Source organism: Patiria miniata, unplaced genomic scaffold (genome assembly GCF_015706575.1).
Source record: "Patiria miniata isolate m_02_andy unplaced genomic scaffold, ASM1570657v1 HiC_scaffold_19, whole genome shotgun sequence".
In the NCBI taxonomy this organism is placed as follows: domain Eukaryota; kingdom Metazoa; phylum Echinodermata; class Asteroidea; order Valvatida; family Asterinidae; genus Patiria; species Patiria miniata.
In genome coordinates this window covers 7,623,108-7,641,655 of record NW_024037057.1, presented here as the reverse complement: position 1 = coordinate 7,641,655, position 18,548 = coordinate 7,623,108, and the positions used below count along the sequence as shown (strand labels likewise).

Below are 18,548 nucleotides of genomic sequence, written 5' to 3'. Positions count from 1 at the left end.
ACAAGGAAATATAAAATTAGAAGGAAAAAAATGAATGCGAACGTTTTGAAATTCAGACTTTATTTCCCCTTTTAAAAAAATCCTCCAAAGCCTCAGGTTAGAAAAGAAAAAAATTCGGGTGCAAAACCGTGTTTCAAACCTCGCGGTGCAAAATCATGACCCTGCATCGACTGAGCAATCGCACTGCTCGCCAAAACGTGGGGGGGGGGGGGGATATTATATACCCTCGTACGTATCATAAAAGTATCGTAGAGGGCGCAAATTCGCCCCCCCCCCCCGGCTACTAGTGTCTCTAAACCAGGGATCAAATTAGGTAACTCCGTGTCATTCGCGTTTGACTTGACGCATCCACTAGCGCAGGTATCTGTATGCAGGCTTTTTCCCACGAGTAGGCTACATTAAATTTTAAAGCAAAACGGAGCTTGCGAAGAGAAATGAAAGCAATGACATGAAGTTAGTTAAAAATTAATACTAGTCTGCTCTGATGAATAATTTAAAATTTGCGATCCAAAAAATCCACTACCGTTTCAAGCCACATTTGGTAAAGAAAACTGAATAAGAGGCTGGGAACGCATAAATAGTCTGGCACCATCCCATCAGACTTGTATGACTCGTGACTCGGACTTGGACTCGAACTTTGTGACTCGTGACTCGGACTCGGACTCGACCTGGAGGACTCGGGACTCGGACTTGTCGAGAAATGTGACTCGGACTCGGACTTGGACTCGATGTTTCGTGACTCGAATACAAGTCTGCATCCCATTCAACTATAAACAGCTTCTAACAAGATTAGAATTGGCTTCCTGGTGAATATTAAGGTATATTTATAGGAATCGTGTCAATATTTGATGTCTGTTTAGGGCTCACGTTCACTTACCAACCGATACCTTCAATTGATAATATACGGTCCACCGCCCTTCCATCCTCATAGTTATCTTCGCTCCAGATGCTACAACTGATGGGCTACACCATGGTTGATTGCTCTTTTCATAATAATGTGTTCCTAGAAGAAAACGGTTGCTGTTTTGTTTTAACTCTAAAACACGTTATCCTTTGCATTCCCCTCCCCCCCCCCAAAAAAAAAATTGAATTATTGAAAATAAGGCGCAAAACCAAGTGTTAATTTATATCATTCGACGCGATAGTTGAATATTTACTCTTGGAGATTTTTTTTTAAAGGTTGTTCAAAGTGCAGTTTTTCTTTGAAGAAACTGAAGTGCATTTTAATTAAATGTACACACTATTGAACGAAAATCAATTGTTTCATGTCCTGGCAAAGGAAACGAAAGCGAGTTTGAACAGCTGTACCGTGTTAGATTTTGTACGACTGGATATCAAAATGCGAGTCAAATAAACAAGAGCTTTAAATATTCACAGCGTCTGGTCTTTCTCTATACTCAGGCGGCAAAATGTCGTTGCTACGGCTACAGATGGGTTTAAGATGAAGATGTTATGTTTGCGATGCTTTTTGAGCGGTACCACTGACGAATAGTATACACACACTGATCATTGCCAACTCGCTCGTAATACAGTGCTAATAAGCCAGAATGCTTTCCGTCTTTACGGCGGCTCACGTTCGAAATATCAGTTAGATTTAATGCATATAGATGACATTGGAAACAGCAGGGGACGGCGGTGGCCGGGGTGATTTTGAGGTCGTTCAGCGAAGCGTTTTATCAACTGGTTCCCGGCACGCAATCAAAAAACCAGGACTGAGGAATGCCCGGAAGTCAAGCTGATGTCCGCGACCTGGGGAATTGGGCTTTTCTGCATAAGTGCATGGCAAACCATATATGTTTACGTTACATGCCAAGCGTGGGCATTCCTTAGTTCGGAAGTCCACACAGTGAATGTAATGACGGTACAGCACGCTCCCACTACACTACATGTTCTCTTACTCTGGTATAATATCATTTGCATTTTCAAAAATTTGTACACGCGTGTAGAAATTGTAATTTATTTTAGTTTAGTTTATTTCTTTTTGGTAATGAAATCAAGGATTCCTCAAAAGTGCCCTAGGCACTGTACATAGCTCGAGAGCCTGAAGAAAGCTGTAAAGAGAAGTCAATGAAGTAATCCCATCTGTAATCGCGTTTAAGTTTTCATTAATTAAAGATGTATTCCTAGTTAATATTGTATTTTTTGGGTCATGGATGAGAATTGATTGAAGAGCAATAAAATGTTATCCCCGAGAAATAAAAGAATATAAAAAGTAACAAAAAATTATAATAAAAAACTAAAATTATTAATTAATACTGTTCATGCACCTGTAACTCTGAGCTTGTCAGTACAACAGTTAGCACCTGAAGTATATAATCCCGAAGTGCAGGAGACCTACCTGGTGACGCCAAGCTGTAGGTTTTATCTCAGTTTCCGCAGATTAAGTACATGTAGTGCGGCCGGCGTCTACACTTGTTGTCTCGTTGATCCAGTTTGGTTCAATTTAACTGCAACAGACTGAAGGTAATTGATATACCTCTTCCTTATGATGAGCCTGCTATAAATCCTGTTCACGCCAGATCGGCACTTTATGTGATCACACTTTAGCAGCGTAGTTTCGCCCACAGTCTACGGAAAACATCGGGGATGAAGACAATGTGCTCCAACCAAGGCAACTGGCTTGCCAGTTATCGTAGTCGGAAGAAAAAAGTAAGACTGAAAACGTGCAGGCTTAATTTATTTTCAAACTCACAATTCTTTGAAATAAATCTCTACATCACTCGACTGACAACTACACACCACGGCACCAATGAATGGACTTATTTCACACGCCAAATTCGAGCTGCCTACGACGACAATATGACTTCGAAACGAACTGTCATCAGCCAGCTTGCTGACCGTCCTCGCCCGCTCTTTCCTCCCGCGACAGTGCACCACATAAAGCTTAAAGATGAAGCTGCGCTCGGAGATTGCGCGCAACCAAATCACTCGGCAAACGCCCATCCAATCACCGCACGCACGAGAAGCTGCACTGAACTGGCTACACGAGACTGCATGTGCAGATCGTAACAAAATGCAAGCGGCGTCTCTGCGGTAATAATGAAGCGTGATTAGGGAACAAGCGAGTACCTCATTAATTCATTGTCCTTAGGTCTTTGACAAAAATAACAATTCCAATTTGATCTTTTTACAAATGCATATATTCAATACATCATCAAAACAATTTTCTCTATCCATCATATCAGTTCAGTTCAGTTCAGTTCACATTTATTTCCATTCTGCACAGCACAATTGAATATACAAGAAATAACAATATAATTATAAGCAAATATACAATTGTGGCACATACATGGAGGCATATTCTGGAAGCAGAAGCTTGTATAGAGATGCCTTTAAATAATAACTAAATAAAGAAATGCTGTGAAATGATGAGACATATAAATCAGACAGACAGACAAGCACACATACGCACACACACAACAGACAAACAGATACAGAAAGACCAAATTGACGGATCGGAGACAAAACAAACTGATTACATGGACATGACATTAAACACGTACGTAAACGAGTAAGAAACACTGTACATATTGCTGACGAAATGAAACAAAGATCAAATATAGTAAACTAGAATGAAAAAAAGAAAGAGAGAATTTTATAATTGGCCATAAATCAGATCTCGCCAGCTGCAATTTCTCGGTCGCATCAGGAAAAAAAAGATATGCTGTTTAGGCCAAAAAAAAAAGTCTCCGGTTTCTGGTATGCGCGCGCGTCGCCGTAGCCATGCGCGTCGGCAAAATGAAAAAGTTTTTTTTTTCAATGCAAGATGATGTTTCAAAACCGCCAAACTCACTGGTTTGACTGGAATTCTGCTGCTGCACAATTTTAACGTGTTTTAAGATGGGGTTATGATCGAGAATAAGATTTATGTGGCCTCTCTGGACTCCCATATATTTGCACTAAGTTTAGTCGGGCACCATTTGCAGTCATCAGCCGACATTTGAAGCCAAAAAAAAAAAAAAAACAGGTAAAAAAAAAAAAAAAGCCGCGTCGCCGCACCACTTTTGGGGCAAGCTCCATACCAGAAACCGGAGACTTTTTTTTTTGGCCTTATGTTCCACCGCACGGTTAAAAAAGATCACGGCGACCGACTACAACATTATGAAAACTATAATCAAAGCTTTCTTGTGGATAAGGACAACCTGCTCCAACCAAGGAACCTGCTTCAACCAAGGCAACTTGTCAACCTTGCCAGTCACCGCAGTCGTTGGAAGAAAATTATGGTCGCTTGCGGTGCAGTCGAACGATGATGATGACGATCTTTATTACTTGTTCCTTATTTTTTTTAGAGATACTTTGTTCATTTCTTAAAGGGAATATACATCATTTGCTTTTGCTGTAATTTTCAGAAATGGATGGAATTGGGGGGTTGGAAATATATAGCAAATATAGTAACACTGACTTTTTTGAGGTTTTGGGTTCGAAAATGCTATAAAAACCAAGAAAAACAATCATTTTCCTGTAGTCTGGTTCCCTGACTCCATTTAAGAAGAAACAGAGCAGTTTACATATATTGGGGAATTGTAAGGTCAGGGAACCAGTCTAGCTGGCTTGTACCCGTTCATAGGTGTGTAATCGATTGCAAACAAGTGCGATGGTCAACTGGGGCCAGTATTTGAAAAAAGCCAGTTTTTTCCAACGCTGATCGGCCGATCAGCGTTGGAAATTGATACAAAAATACCACTTTTCTTGAAAATGACAGTATACCAGGTGCCATGATTTTACAGGATGCTTTACACTGTCATTCACTAACAGTCCAGCAAGGTATTTCAAAATGATTTGGTAGTTTTATTTTTTGATGTTTGCAAATGTTGTATTTTCCCTTTAACATAAAATTTAAAAGTCGATTGCAGTTCAAGTTTTAGAATACAAGAAAATTTAGCTTACCTATTGCACATTAATCTTTTAACTCAGTGTTATTAATTACACAAATCTGGGGTACTTTATTTTTCTCCGCGGAAATTGATGATTGCACTTTATTCATATTTATCATACGCGGTGTTTGCTCCATACCTCTTATGCTTAGTAACTTGTTTGCTTTTCTGGAGTGTTGAGAAGGAATATCCTTCCAATTTAATAAAACCGGTCTCCGTTTACAAGGAAAGAGGGTAATATTTACTTTGAAAAAAAATACAGCTCAGTTTCTAGAAACAGAATTCAAACGTTTCTCCGCATGATTGATGCGTGCACTGTAATTCCTGCAATTCATTTGGCGCACTCTGGACAATTCAATTTTGTTCAAAGTGGTTTTGGCAATGAAGGAACACTAGACAATGTGATCACGACAGGCCAGCATTCTAGGTCGGGCTCTATAGAAATGTTATCCTGAGAAATGACTTGTGATTAATGTGTTCGAATGTTGGAAGGTTAGTCTAATGTAAATGCCGGTCGTTTGCGATCGATGGAGTGCGATTTATTTTTGTTGTACGGCGTTTTGGGGGTTAGATAAGGAGTAATTAGACCTGGTTGGCCTAGTTCCGAGTTCGACCGGCATGCATGGTTTTTGTTTGGTAAAAGCTTGAACATTAACCAAAGTTCCGACAATGCTGAGAAACCCGCAGTGAATTTGTCTCAGCTCTTTGACTTCATCTGTAAGTTGTGACCTGTTTGTGCTCGTATACACCCCATACGTTGAGGCGGAGTCGAAGGCAATGGTTTTGTGAGGGATATGCACGAGTAAACGTTTTGTTTATTAGTTGTAATTAAATTGAAATATCAAAACAGCGTCTGTGGTACCTGCAACGTACATATGATCTATTGTACCCAGGCTGCAGCTGGGCCCAATTTCATAGAGCTGCTTAAGCAGAAAATTTGCTTAAGCACGAAAAAACATTGCTTAGTAAAATTAGGTTACCGGCCAAAACTCCATGTGATGTACATTGCTTGTGACTGGTAATTAGCTGTTGTTTACTTAGCATAACAATCGCATGGAGTTTTGGCCGCTAACCTGATTTTATTAAGCAAGACGTTTTTGTGCTTAAGCAAATTTTGTGCTTAAGCAGCTCTGTGAAATTGGCCCCAGGTTGGAGGTCGAGAAACGTTCCCTTGTTCACATATATGGTAATTCAATTTAATGACTTCTTTCTCGCATAGTAAATTGCGTTGGTGTATTTACTGTGTGTTTGTGAAATCTTTGCCTAGTAAGAAAGGGGTGGCGCTGTACAGGATGATCAGGTTTGGTATTCTCATTGGAGCAATTGCACTGCAGTTCGCAGGCCGAATGCAGTTTTGAATTCAAGTTTGTAATACTCCTTTCTATCCCATTTTACTTAATTTACAATCTTCATATTGCAAAACATCAGAAGTGTTTTGGTGCAGTTTTGGTGCTAGCTGTTTGGTCACAAAAATGAAAAATAAAGATACACAAAGATAAAATGACTCCACTAAAAGAAACATAAAGAGGTAATTTACAACATCCTCGTTTTTGTTTTGTGTTTTTATTTAAAGGTTAAATTGAATTTCAAAAGAAATCTGCTTTGAATTCAAAGGGCTCAAAGGTTGTTCAGATAATCAGTAACAAATCGATATTGATTGTATGTAGTTAAAATAGCACGTAACACGCAGTCCAACCATTTTCTTTTTAATTTTCCTCTCTTTTGAACCACAATAATTATTGTTCAATAATTATTATTGAACAACTTATCCTTGAGACTCGTTTAACCATTAACACCACGTCGTTTGCACTTAAGTGTTTTCAATTATCCTCGGACAATTCCCGGAATAGTAATGAGATAATGACGTGTAATCATACTGGACAAATAAATTATCCCCTCCGTTGGATTCACTCTCTGAGAAGAATGGAACCTTCCTCATTAGCATATTTGGCAACAGGTGCCTGATAGCCTATACAGTGATATGTCACTACCGCGCGCTGAAATAGCAACAGATGTTTCTTCGGTTAGTACAATGAAGCTTATCTTTTGCTCCAATATTTTTATTGTCCAATATTTTTATTGAATCTTAAATTTAACCAAAGAAAAATCGAACATGATGATTACGATTGTCCTATTCACAGCGAAGGACGTGTTATTGTAAATTTAGAAAATATGTATTATTATTGCTGATTGTCGACATCGTTCAGTTTCAAATATTTGGGAAAAAATAATAATGGCTATATTTAGTTGATAATTAAATTAAAATACCGCTCTTAATTGGTAGAACTTTTAAAACCCTGCTGTAATGTGAAATCAACAGTAGCAAGTGTTAAAACTTAGGATTTAGAATGATTTAGAAGTAATCGTATTCGCTTAGAATTTTTCTGAGGAAAGTGATTGATGAAAGTAAGGTAGTCTACAGAAACATATGTGAAAATCGATATTGTTGTGGATTTATTTAAACCGGAAACTGTTCTTTTTTATCAAAGCAGCCTTGCTGTTTAAAACATTTTGCAGTGTGTTGTTTCAAATGTGCTTGTATTTTTCCCACATTTTGTGTAAGTTTAATCGTGTCCGTCTGGATGTATATTTTAGCAACTGTATGGAATTACATGCCCCTTTCACACGTATTGCGTGTGTAGACTTTTCTCAAGTCTGCGCTTAGTCATCAAGCGTTTATTATTGATCCATCTCCGTACAAACACCGTATATCAAAGAGTTGTTGGTAGTGCTGACGCTGTGTGCAAGACTACGACCAGATGGTAGCGTTGGAATTAATTAATTTTGTGTAGTCTACCGCAGTGGTATGTGAATGGCACTAGCATACGGGATGCTGGTAGTGTTACTCAGTGTAGAAGCTTGCACGTATAGGCCTACACGTTGTATTATGTAAAACAAACGGTAGTGCATGAATTAAATTGTAATTTCGAAACCGTTTTGCATCGGACGAAAACAGCATAAACGTGGTTTCACAAGCATGTAACATGCACGTGTCGTCGTTCTAACATTTCATCCACGTAAGTTTGTCATTGCCTTCGTTCAGTTGAAGATTTTTTGGGTAGTTTTTGTTATAATTTGTAATCGAATATGAATTTTTCATACTGATTTGTTCTGGTCACTTCACGTACTGTAAATACAGTTTTGTGACAAGTCGTGGACTATGAGAAATCAATGATGGTTGACTGACGCTATTAAATGCTCTCTATCCTCGGTTGAACACAACGGTTTTAGAAGTGGAACACAACTCTTATCTTCTACTTTAAAAGATGATCCAAAATTAGTTCAAAGTGCATTAGATTATAGACCTTTCAAACGGATTAGTTAATTAATTATACTCCATACTGTCAGTATTATATTCAGGGCTATTATTTGTTTTGCGCAAAATATTGATTTCTTTTTTAGGAACTATTGAATGCCAAAGCTGAAGACAGAAAAAAAACCCGTTATTTGTATTAGTGAAAAATATCGACGCGGACATTGTTTTGCATGCTTAGCGGTGACATTATGATTGTCGATGAAATACACCATGCATGTTCGAAAACAGTTTGTTTATACGAAACGAATGAAACAGCATCACATCAACCTAAATGCCACTTTAAATTTGTAGTCATTTATATTTCCATTAGATTAGAAGAGTCATGCCTAACCATAATTATTAGCATCAATTTCTGCTTTGATCATCCCGCCTCATGTCATAATGGGGCTGAAATTAATGAGACTGCTGCAATTTTCCCGCTCAGTAGTTATTTAACAAGTGCGAGTGCACGATAAGCCCTGGCCGTCTTGCATGGAAGTCGTGCGTTACGTTGACCGGTGATTGTGCGTACAAGCCCGGGCTGCCGTCCAACGCGTCGTCCCACGCGAAAATCTCACTGCGCTAGGCTGCCCCGAAAGAGGACCAAAAGAACACCCCTAAGTTCCCCATTAAACGCGTTATATATCACGTCACTATACCATTACTGCACATAATTTGCCTCCATGCATTTACACAATTGTCATAAACAAATTTACGAATTGTTACAAACAATTTTTGTTAGTATTGAATTATTTTGTGTGTTTTTTGAAAATTTAAATTTGGTAGTTATGTTTTGTGGGAAACTTAGTGGGCGTTTATGGTCAATTTTCCGGGGACAGACCGACCACTAAGTGCCATGTAACAGCCGGTGCAACGGGAAAGTGCCGTGCATTGTTACTCTGCGTGAAAGGCTGTGATACAACTTGAAATATCGCACTGTGAGACGCGCCGTGCTCGAGTAGGTTATTACTGCCGTAGATTGGCGAAACATAAGAACCTTCAGCTGTTGGTTTGGAAAACACTGCAAATTTACAAAAGGGACCAAAAGGACTGCCTGAAAAATTTAATCACAGCGGTGCTCCAATTTGATTCAGTTCGGCCTTCGTAAAACATGCGGTGTATAATGAATTCTTCGAAAACCAAGGACAAGTACACAAGGGTTATCTTTAGGGGCTAGGCTAACCTTTTTGGGGGAATAGTTAAAATAAGGCAGTCTGTATAAAAATATAAAAAAAATTGACAGGGAATAACACTCCTCATTAACGCGGGTCGCAGTGTAACATTGGTATGGGCCTTAAGTTATTGCCAGGCCATTATTTATGTTAGTCACACGGATCATACAAGGGACAAATTTGTTATGACTATTGACACAGCTTTTTTTTTTAAAGCTAACAAGAACTGCCGAATCCGTATCAACAATTTATGAAACACTTATGTTTATTTTGTGCTTTCAGACGAAAATACTTCTCTGCGCAAAGTTTTAGAAGCTGAACCCTTGTGTCACATATCTCACACAGCGAATAATAAAATTAGTCTTCTTCCACCGACACTATTAAGTGACAAGTCCTATGCGTTGTTTGGATTTTTCATCCTTACGTACAGGACGTCGTCTGCTTTGATGATCGAATGATTTGTTCTGATGATTTATTCATTTTGGTAAACAAATCGGTAAAGGAACTTTTATGAATCTTCATAAAACAGGCAAACAATAAACACAACCCTAAAAAAATGTATCTAGCTGTTCAAGTTTCAGGGGTAGAGTTAACACTAACCCTGCTGAATCCAACAGGATCCACCTATTATACCCGATGGAGCCTGCTGGATTAATTGAGCAATAAACCTTGTGCACATTCCTGATGTAAAATGTTGGATTCAGCAGGCAACTGAACCGCATTATAACGCCAAGTTTGACTCCGTTGGATTCAGCAGACAACTGAAAATGAGGCACAGTGGATTGAGCAGGAAACTCCGGTTGGACTCTGTTGGATTTAGCAGGGTTGTCCTCAGGAACTAGGAGCCAAGGTTTTAACACAGAGTATTTTGAAGTTTTAAATGACTGTTTAAATTGTTTTTTTTTCTTCATTCAAAAAATCCATAGATATCAACCGTAAATCACATCAACGTCAACGTTCGCAAATTTGGATTCCAAGATGTCAAACTTTCACCTACGCGGAACCGGTCAGGAGGACCATAGCCTACTCAATGAGGACCAGGTGGTCGTGAAGAAGCGCCTCGAGCACGCCTCTAGGTGGCGCCCCAGGCTCACTTCCTGTCGTTGCTGGACCATCGCGGCCTTGCTGGCCGCCTTCTGGCTGACCTTCTTCGGGCTGTGGCTCTACTTCAGCTACTTCAGGGACGCTGGGGGCGCTGCCGGCTCCGGAGCGGTCGGTCGCAACGTCAAGGCCGATCTGGTAGTCTTGCCGCAGGATTTGGCCGACGCGACGGGGGCTTACTGTCTGGACGGCAGTCCGCCATCTTACTACTTCCGCAATGGTGAGTTTGTCAGCAGTGGTGGCGCTACAGGGGCATGGGAGGGGGGGGGGGGCTTCCGTACACCCCAAGTTTTTTCCTACCCCTCTCCCCTCCCCCAGTTTGCAGTCCCCCTTTATTAACAAATAGATTAATTATGTTTGCTTTCTTCGCTGTTAAGATTCCTAAATTGTGGACACATCTCTTTTTTTTTTTTTATAAACATTGGTACTTTAGACAAAACACGCCACACATGCATTTCTACAGCCGTAGATAAAGTGTGCAGCCAACGTCTTTGTACATTTGTTTGATTTTGTACACCATTCTGCCGTTTGATACATTTATACATTTTTCAATCATAAAAATAAGTACACTTCTAAGTTGCTGTAGTTATTTCCGGACCATTGACAATAAATGGGCATGCGCGGGTACACAGGCTTTGTGAAATATTCAAAAGTACTTCATGCTTTATGTTATCATAACTAGATGCTCCGCAGATAAATGGATTATATCTAATGGTAAAATGAAAATCAACATAGATCCAAAATGACGTCTTTTTGTTTCGTCCTTAATTTTATTTTACAAACATATTCGTGCTTAAGGCACTACACCATAATGTTAGTCCCACATGCTCCAACGCACAGTTATATTTCAGAGTTCTTAATTTCCACTTTTTTTGTAACACTGTTTATCTCAGAGTGAACTGTTCCACTTAAATTCCATAGCGTCTTCCGAGGAACACCACAATTCCTGGATTATCCATTTATTGGGCGGTGCGTGGTGCTACAACAACTCCGAATGCGCACGCCGTAGTGCCACCGACCTGGGGTCATCGCGCATGCTCAGTCCAAAGCAGCTCTTTGGCGGCATCCTGTCGGCCAATTTCACAGTCAATCCGGACTTTTACGACTGGAATGTTGCAGTCGTGAACTACTGCGACGGAGCCTCGTTTTCTGGTATGTATTGTTTAACTGGTTATTAGCTGGTTTAACTGGTTTCGAACCGGTTTAACAGGTTCAGGATCAGCTATTATAATTTAACACATTTTAACACCAATAGTTCATAGTAGCTCAACCTACTTAAACCAGTTTAACAAATTAACCATTTCCGGTTTAACTGATAATAGTTGAAACCAGTTAAACAAGTTTCAACTAGAATTTTCAACTGGGTCTGCTTATTGGGTGGTGTAATGAAAGTGATCAGTAAATCCAGAGAGAATATGGGCCAATTGAATGAGTTCCAGCAATCCAGCAATCATTGAAGTTTCCACACGTCGAAGCAAGAGAGATATTGACTTTTAACCCAAAGATGTTTTTCTAATGGTCACTCTTAAAAAAAACACCTACTTTACGATAGACAGTTCGGCTTGGTGCAAAAGTAATCAAACCCAGAGATTGAATTTGAAAATAAAGAATTGTCATCCTCTTAGAAACACCCTTTTACATTGTTAACCCAAGGTGACCGGGAAGATCCCATTAATTATAACAACACAAAGATGTACTACCGGGGCTCCAGGGTGCTCGATGCCGTCATAAGTTATTTACTCCAATCAGCAGGACTACAGAGGGCCGACAGGGTCATTCTGAGCGGCGCATCTGGTAAGTGCATCATACTGGTTCCCTCCCCGCTTTCGAATGGAGGGGTTGGGAACCAGTGCGCAGCTTCACTTCTTTATACAGCTGTATATGTATCTGTATCTTCACATAAATGGGCATCCCAGGGGAAACACCACACCAACTAAGAGAGAAGACAATAAGAAGAAACTACAATTTTAGAGGTGGGAGGAAAAACCCCGGAAGATATTCTGGGGAAAACCCACAGAATCAGGCAGGGACTGAAAACCCAATCCACATGTTGGCCCAGGCAGGTATCAAAACCAAGTCACAGCGGTGGAAGGCGAGGAAAGTACCGCTACTCCAACCTGAGTCCCCATGCTCGGAATGGTCAAGCTGCAAATCTGTTTACAAGGAGATCAGTGCCTTCTTTTTCTCAGCGATTTGATTTTTGACGAAGGCCTGAATGGACTTCTCCCTTTATTCGTCATCCACAGCCGGGGCACTTGCTGTCTACCTTCACGCTGATCGTGTCAGCAGCATGGTTCCCGACGACGCCTCCTTCAAAGCCGTGGCAGACGGGGGTTTCTTCGTGCCCGAGGCGGATACCAGTGGTGGAAACAGGTGGGAAAACGCCATGAAGGACGTCTACCAAATGCAACAGGTGGAAGGTGAGATTTACTCAGGGAACATAATCGAATCAGTCACAAGTCCCATCACCATGGGGTCACGGGAAACAACGACTAAACAATAGTATATGAATCCATTTGTATCTGTTCCTGTAGATTGCTTGTCACAATATGTACCTGGGTTTTGACGTGTGATGTCACTTCGTCGGGTGCCCGGCAGAAGGGCATATTAGCGTTCTAACGAGAAAAAAAACACTTCAAGAAAATAACACTAAAAGGCTCACATGTTCCCCCACGCCGATCCAATGTTCTCCCACGCGTATTATATATCGCACGAATTGTAAATTTGTCACAAGCATGAATCATACTTTTCTTGTAAGACGTGTGTTACTTTTCATTGAATAGAGGCAGTTCTCTGCATATACCCTTTTGCTTGAAATAATCTGGTGATAAGGCGTTTGCAGTCTTGTGATACACGCAACGCATAAGGTATATCGTGGTAGCGGTCACACAAAAATCTAAACCAGGTTTTTACTTTCAATTCAAGGGAGCCTTGATGAAGACTGTCTGCTTGCCAAAGGCAAGAACAAATGGGAGTGTTTCTTCGCACAGTACGCCTACCCGTACGTCACCACCCCCATGTTTGTCATCAACTCCGCTTACGACAGGTTGGCTCTGAAGAACATCCTCGGAGTCCGCTGTCGCCCTACTGAGTGCAGTAAGGAGGAGCTCCGGGTAATTGGGGAGCACAGGCGAACCTTCCTGCAGCGTACGGACCAGATCAACCGTTACAACAAAGACGGCATGTTCCTGACATCCTGCTACGATCACAAACAGGCCTCCTCGGACTATTTCTGGATGACTTACAAAGTGGCTGGAAGAACGACTAGGGAGGCCTTCGCCGACTGGTATTACGAACGGACGACGACGGCCGAGACGCGGGACGTAGACTGCGGCTCTCTGACGTGCAACCCCACTTGTAGAGGCAATCGATAGAACTGAATGGTTTTTTTTATGAGCGTTTGTGTTACGGGACAAGTCTGACATTCCGGTGTGGAAATCGTGCGTAAACAAGAGAGGGCGCTATTTAGCCTATGAAAGTGAAGTGAGGGCGCTCATTTTTCGCTGGTTTGCGAGAGCTGTGCCCCGACCACCATTGCATACAATGGATTCCACTCATAAACACAAAGATGGTAAACGTTTCACCGCTAGAGGGCGCTGTGCACAGAGTTTGTAAGCTCTTGTGAATCATTAATTTGTAATGCTTTTTGAAGACTTTTTGAAGCAAAGTTGGTAAAGACAAAACAAATTAAATAATATGTCGTCTTCCCGTTTGACTCTGACTTGCCAGATAATCCTTCTCAAGTCAAGTTGAGTATGGTCTTAAGTAATGTACGTGAATCTTGAAATCGAATCAAAAATCCCATTTGTAAATATCGTATACATTTACCATTTGGAGGTAACAATTAAAAAGATTAGGTGTCACAATTAGGTTTTATCGACAACAAATAAAAACGATACAATGTTTGTTTTTATTGTTTTCTTAACGACTTTTTCAATTATTACTTTATATTTATTGTAAATAATTATGGAAAAACTGAAAAAAAAGTTTGTAAAGGGCGCATGGGCAAACAGGGTCAGTGGTGATTATTCAATCGTTTCTTCTTTCATGTGCTTTTGCTTTGGTGTGGGAAATAATTATTATAAAGCCGCTTCCATTATTTGAAAATATCAAAATATCATATGCAGAGCCGATTTTGCATGCATTATTAACTTTATAACCTAAAGAATTTTTTAATGTTCTTCAAATTATTAAACTATTTTGAAACTTTCGAAAATGGTCTTAATAACTTGCTTTCACTTATAACTTTTGAACAAAAAGTAATTATTGATGTTTGGATTTTATAACCAAGTAGATCGTTTAAGTGATGAACATTTTAATTCACGTACGTAAAGTCTCATGAGCTTTACTTTCGAGGCTACCAGAACGTCAAAGTTAGGTGAATGCAAAAAATGGACATGCGCCTAAAATCGATCCAAACCGATTTTTTTCAAACGGTTTACGGGATGATAATAAAACCCGGTTAAACCTGAATCCTGGTCGAAAAATGTGAACAGCAATTGTGTCGTCATCATGACCTCATCAGGTATCAAATCACAAGCGGTTAAAGGTCAGAATTTGAAAAATGACCGTAGTTTTTATATGAATCGAGTACGTTCTAATGTTTTGTAATGGCCTAGGTAAATATTTGTGATCCTCGTTCGATCTTCAATTCCGGCTTTAGCGGAGGTGCGAAAAGAATTAAATGTTACTTGAAAACAAATTATCGAAATATTTAGTATGGATGCCAAACACACAAAAAACAGCATGCTGATGACATCACCCGAAAGGGCGCCCCTAGCGGCACGTCAAAGACATTTAAACTTTTTTTCTATTCCTTTAAATGAAAACCATTCGTCCTTTATATTTCTAAATTGTCCGTAGATATTTTTTTGGATAACCGCAAACGACTTTACGAGGTTTCAAGATAATGACATTATTAAACCGCAAGTTATAAGAAAAAAAAATCAATTATTAATCTGTATCCAGTTGCGGCGAATGCGAATGTCTTGTACTTTTTTTGTGTAGTCTACCGCAAGCGTAATTTTTTTTCCTAGGAGGGTTAGGGGCAATGTCATGAATAATTCAGTTTTTCCTTTGAATCGTTGCAAGACTTAGGTTCTCGTTCTATTTTCCCCTTAATTTAAAATTATCTCAGTGATAAATTTGGAGAAGAAAAATAGCTGATGAAAATGAGCTCATCTCGCTATCCACTAGGCTACTGTGGGGTAGCTCGACGACAACCGTTCTTTAAAATGCTTTAATGTATTGTAACTAGTTGAGTAACTAACAACAATGCTGTTGATGTCATTGTCCGTTCTCATGGATAAAGATGAATTATTCATGACATTGCCCCTAACGCTCCTAGGAATAAAAATTACGCCTACCGCAATGGTAATAGCGCGAAAGGAATACGAGATTCGTGCAGTATTACTCTAGTATAGTGTCAGTATAGCCTACACCGTACCGGTATTGTATAAGCGCAGGATGGACTTTGCTATGTGCCAATGTTCAGTGAACGATAACACAGTACCTACGTCAACGATAAAAAAAAATCGGACATGACCTAGGCTTTTTGCTGTGGAGTAGTCTATCGCACAGCACTTGTATACGGGATGCTGGTACTATTACTCTAATGGAGAGGGTAGCACATTTAACGCGTCGTATACAACAAAACGGTTGTGTATAAAATTATTAGTAATTGTGGCACTATTTTGCATCTGACGAAAACAATATCAACGGGTTTTTTGTTGTGTCCGCAGCCAGCATGTAACATCTCACGATCCATCATGTCTACATAATTTCATGTAAGTTAATGTCTTTTATATGTGCAATATTTTGTCTGTAGCCATGAGTGTCATGATGGTATGTTACCCTACATGCACTTATCTCACGGTGATGTTTTGTGGTTACTTCCTTCATCAAGATACATTTTTTTTGGTGCGACATCGTGGACTATCAGTCATCAAAAATACATTGGCGTCACTAGGATGGGGCAAGGGGGCGCTTACCCCCCCCCCCCCCCCGAAAAGCAAAAAAAAAAAACTAGACTTATGTTTGTGGACAAACACAGGGCTGTTTCGGTAACTTTTTTTGTGACATATATGTGACATAGTTTCAAGTATAAGTTCCATCCAGGAAGGATGTGTATATATTAAATTGTGGCATATAAATATATGATTACATTCTCGTAGGGCTTTGAATTATGACGTCCCATGTCACGTGATGACGTCATGATGACGTCACATAAAAAGAAAAAAAATTGTTATTGTATTTATATGTCATGTAAGGCTTATAGGACAACATGTGCGGTAGAGTGATCAGGATCAACACAAATATTTTTTAAAAATCATACAAAATTAACCAATGACGTCATGGTGATGTCTTTCGAATTTTGCATACTAGTACCATTATCTAGCTATATCCACCAAGTTTCTCGACAATCGGACTTTCCCTTATATGTGTTTTCAAAGATCGCAGTTCTGTAGATAAAGGACTTCACAAAAATGACAAGTAAATATTTGAAATCTGAAGCATTTACTCCTTTTCATTCATATGAAACGAAGTAAACGCCTATAGTGTAGCAAAAACCAAAAAGGTAAAAACTAATGATTTTCAGATTCTAGCAAATGGTTTTTAGTAAAAGTGTTTGCTTAATTTTCATTCATACAGATGCGAGTAAATGCTTCAAAATTGGAAGTAAAAGCAAATGCCATTTTTATTCATACGAACATGGTATCATTTGTACTTAATGAACTTTGTTAATATTAATTTTTCGCGATTAACATATAATAAATGCTGTAGTTTTTGCGCAGAATTATTTGCTGTACAATTTCAAGGTTGCCCCAACCCAGCCTTGTGAATGACAAGTGCATATTTGAAATCTGAAGCGTTTACTCCTTTTTTATTCATACGAAACGAAGTAAACGATAAATATTTTTTTTAGGTAATAAAACCAAGGATTCCTCAAAAGTGCATGCCCCAGGCACTGTAGCTCGCAAACCCCGAAAAAAACATGTAGAGAGAAGACAAAGAGAAGAAATTACAGTTTTAGAGGTGGGAGGAAAACCCCAGAAGAATAGTCTGGGGAAAGAGCAAATGGTTTTCAGTAAAGGCCTTTGATTAATTTGTATTCATACAGATGGGAGTATCGCAATTATGTGCTTTTATATATTCAAGGTAGCCCCTACCCAAACTTGAAATATGACAAGTGCATATTTGAAATCTGAAGCATTTACTCCTTTTTATTCATAAGAAACGAAGTAAACGCTTATAGTGTAGCAAACCCACGCAATCAGGTAGTGACTGAAAACCCAATCCACATGTAGACCATGGGTGCCTATGCACAGCGCATTGTACGCGTAAACGGCATTGCGTTCGTCACGTTTGGCGCGCTTTTTTGTATCTGTCCTCCAGCAAGTGACCTTCCCCGGTGCCGCTTTCCGTTTCGGTTACAATAGTTTTATTTTCTGCAAACTTATCAACGTGTAAAGCCTTACATTTTGCAGGCCATTTACTCAAGAACAAATGGTTTTCAGTAAGAGCCTTTGATTAATTTTTATTCATACAGATGGGAGTAATGCAAATGCCAGTTTTTATTCATACGAACTACCGTATGCTATTATTTGTACTTTTTTGAGATTAACATTAATAAATGCAGTAATTTATGCGCAGAATTATGTGCTTTTATATTTTCAAGGTAGCCCCAACCCAACCTTGATATATGACAAGTAGAACAAATTGAAATATGAAGCATTTACTCCTTTTTATCAATAAGAAACGAAGTAAACGCTTATAGTGTAGAAAACGGTTTTTAGTAAAAGTGTTTGGCTTAATATTTATTCATACAGATGCGAATAAATGCTTCAAAAGTGGTAGTAAAAGCAAATACCAATTTTTTTTATACGATCATGGTATCATTTGTACCTAATGAACTTTAATAAATGCAGTAATTTTTGCGGAGAATTATTTTGCTTTATAATTTCAAGGTTGCCCCAACCCAGCCTTGTAAATGACAAGTGCATATTTGAAATCTGAAGCATTCACTCCTTTTTATTCGTTCGAAACGAAGTAAACGATTATTAGGCCAAAAAAGGCTCTGGTTTCTGGTATGCACGTGCGTCGCCA

At 39.4% G+C, this 18,548-nt stretch overlaps 1 protein-coding gene across 1 annotated transcript; it reads left to right on the top strand.

The window, feature by feature from the left end:
• Positions 1-7,678: 7,678 nt before the first annotated feature.
• On the top strand, positions 7,679-13,816 carry LOC119725372 (pectin acetylesterase 11-like). Its single transcript, XM_038196777.1, has 6 exons — positions 7,679-7,891; positions 10,268-10,662; positions 11,364-11,594; positions 12,096-12,236; positions 12,689-12,862; positions 13,368-13,816. The coding sequence occupies exons 2-6, from the start codon at positions 10,320-10,322 to the stop codon at positions 13,814-13,816; spliced, it is 1,338 nt and encodes a 445-aa protein (XP_038052705.1). The 5' UTR covers positions 7,679-7,891; positions 10,268-10,319.
• Positions 13,817-18,548: the final 4,732 nt, after the last annotated feature.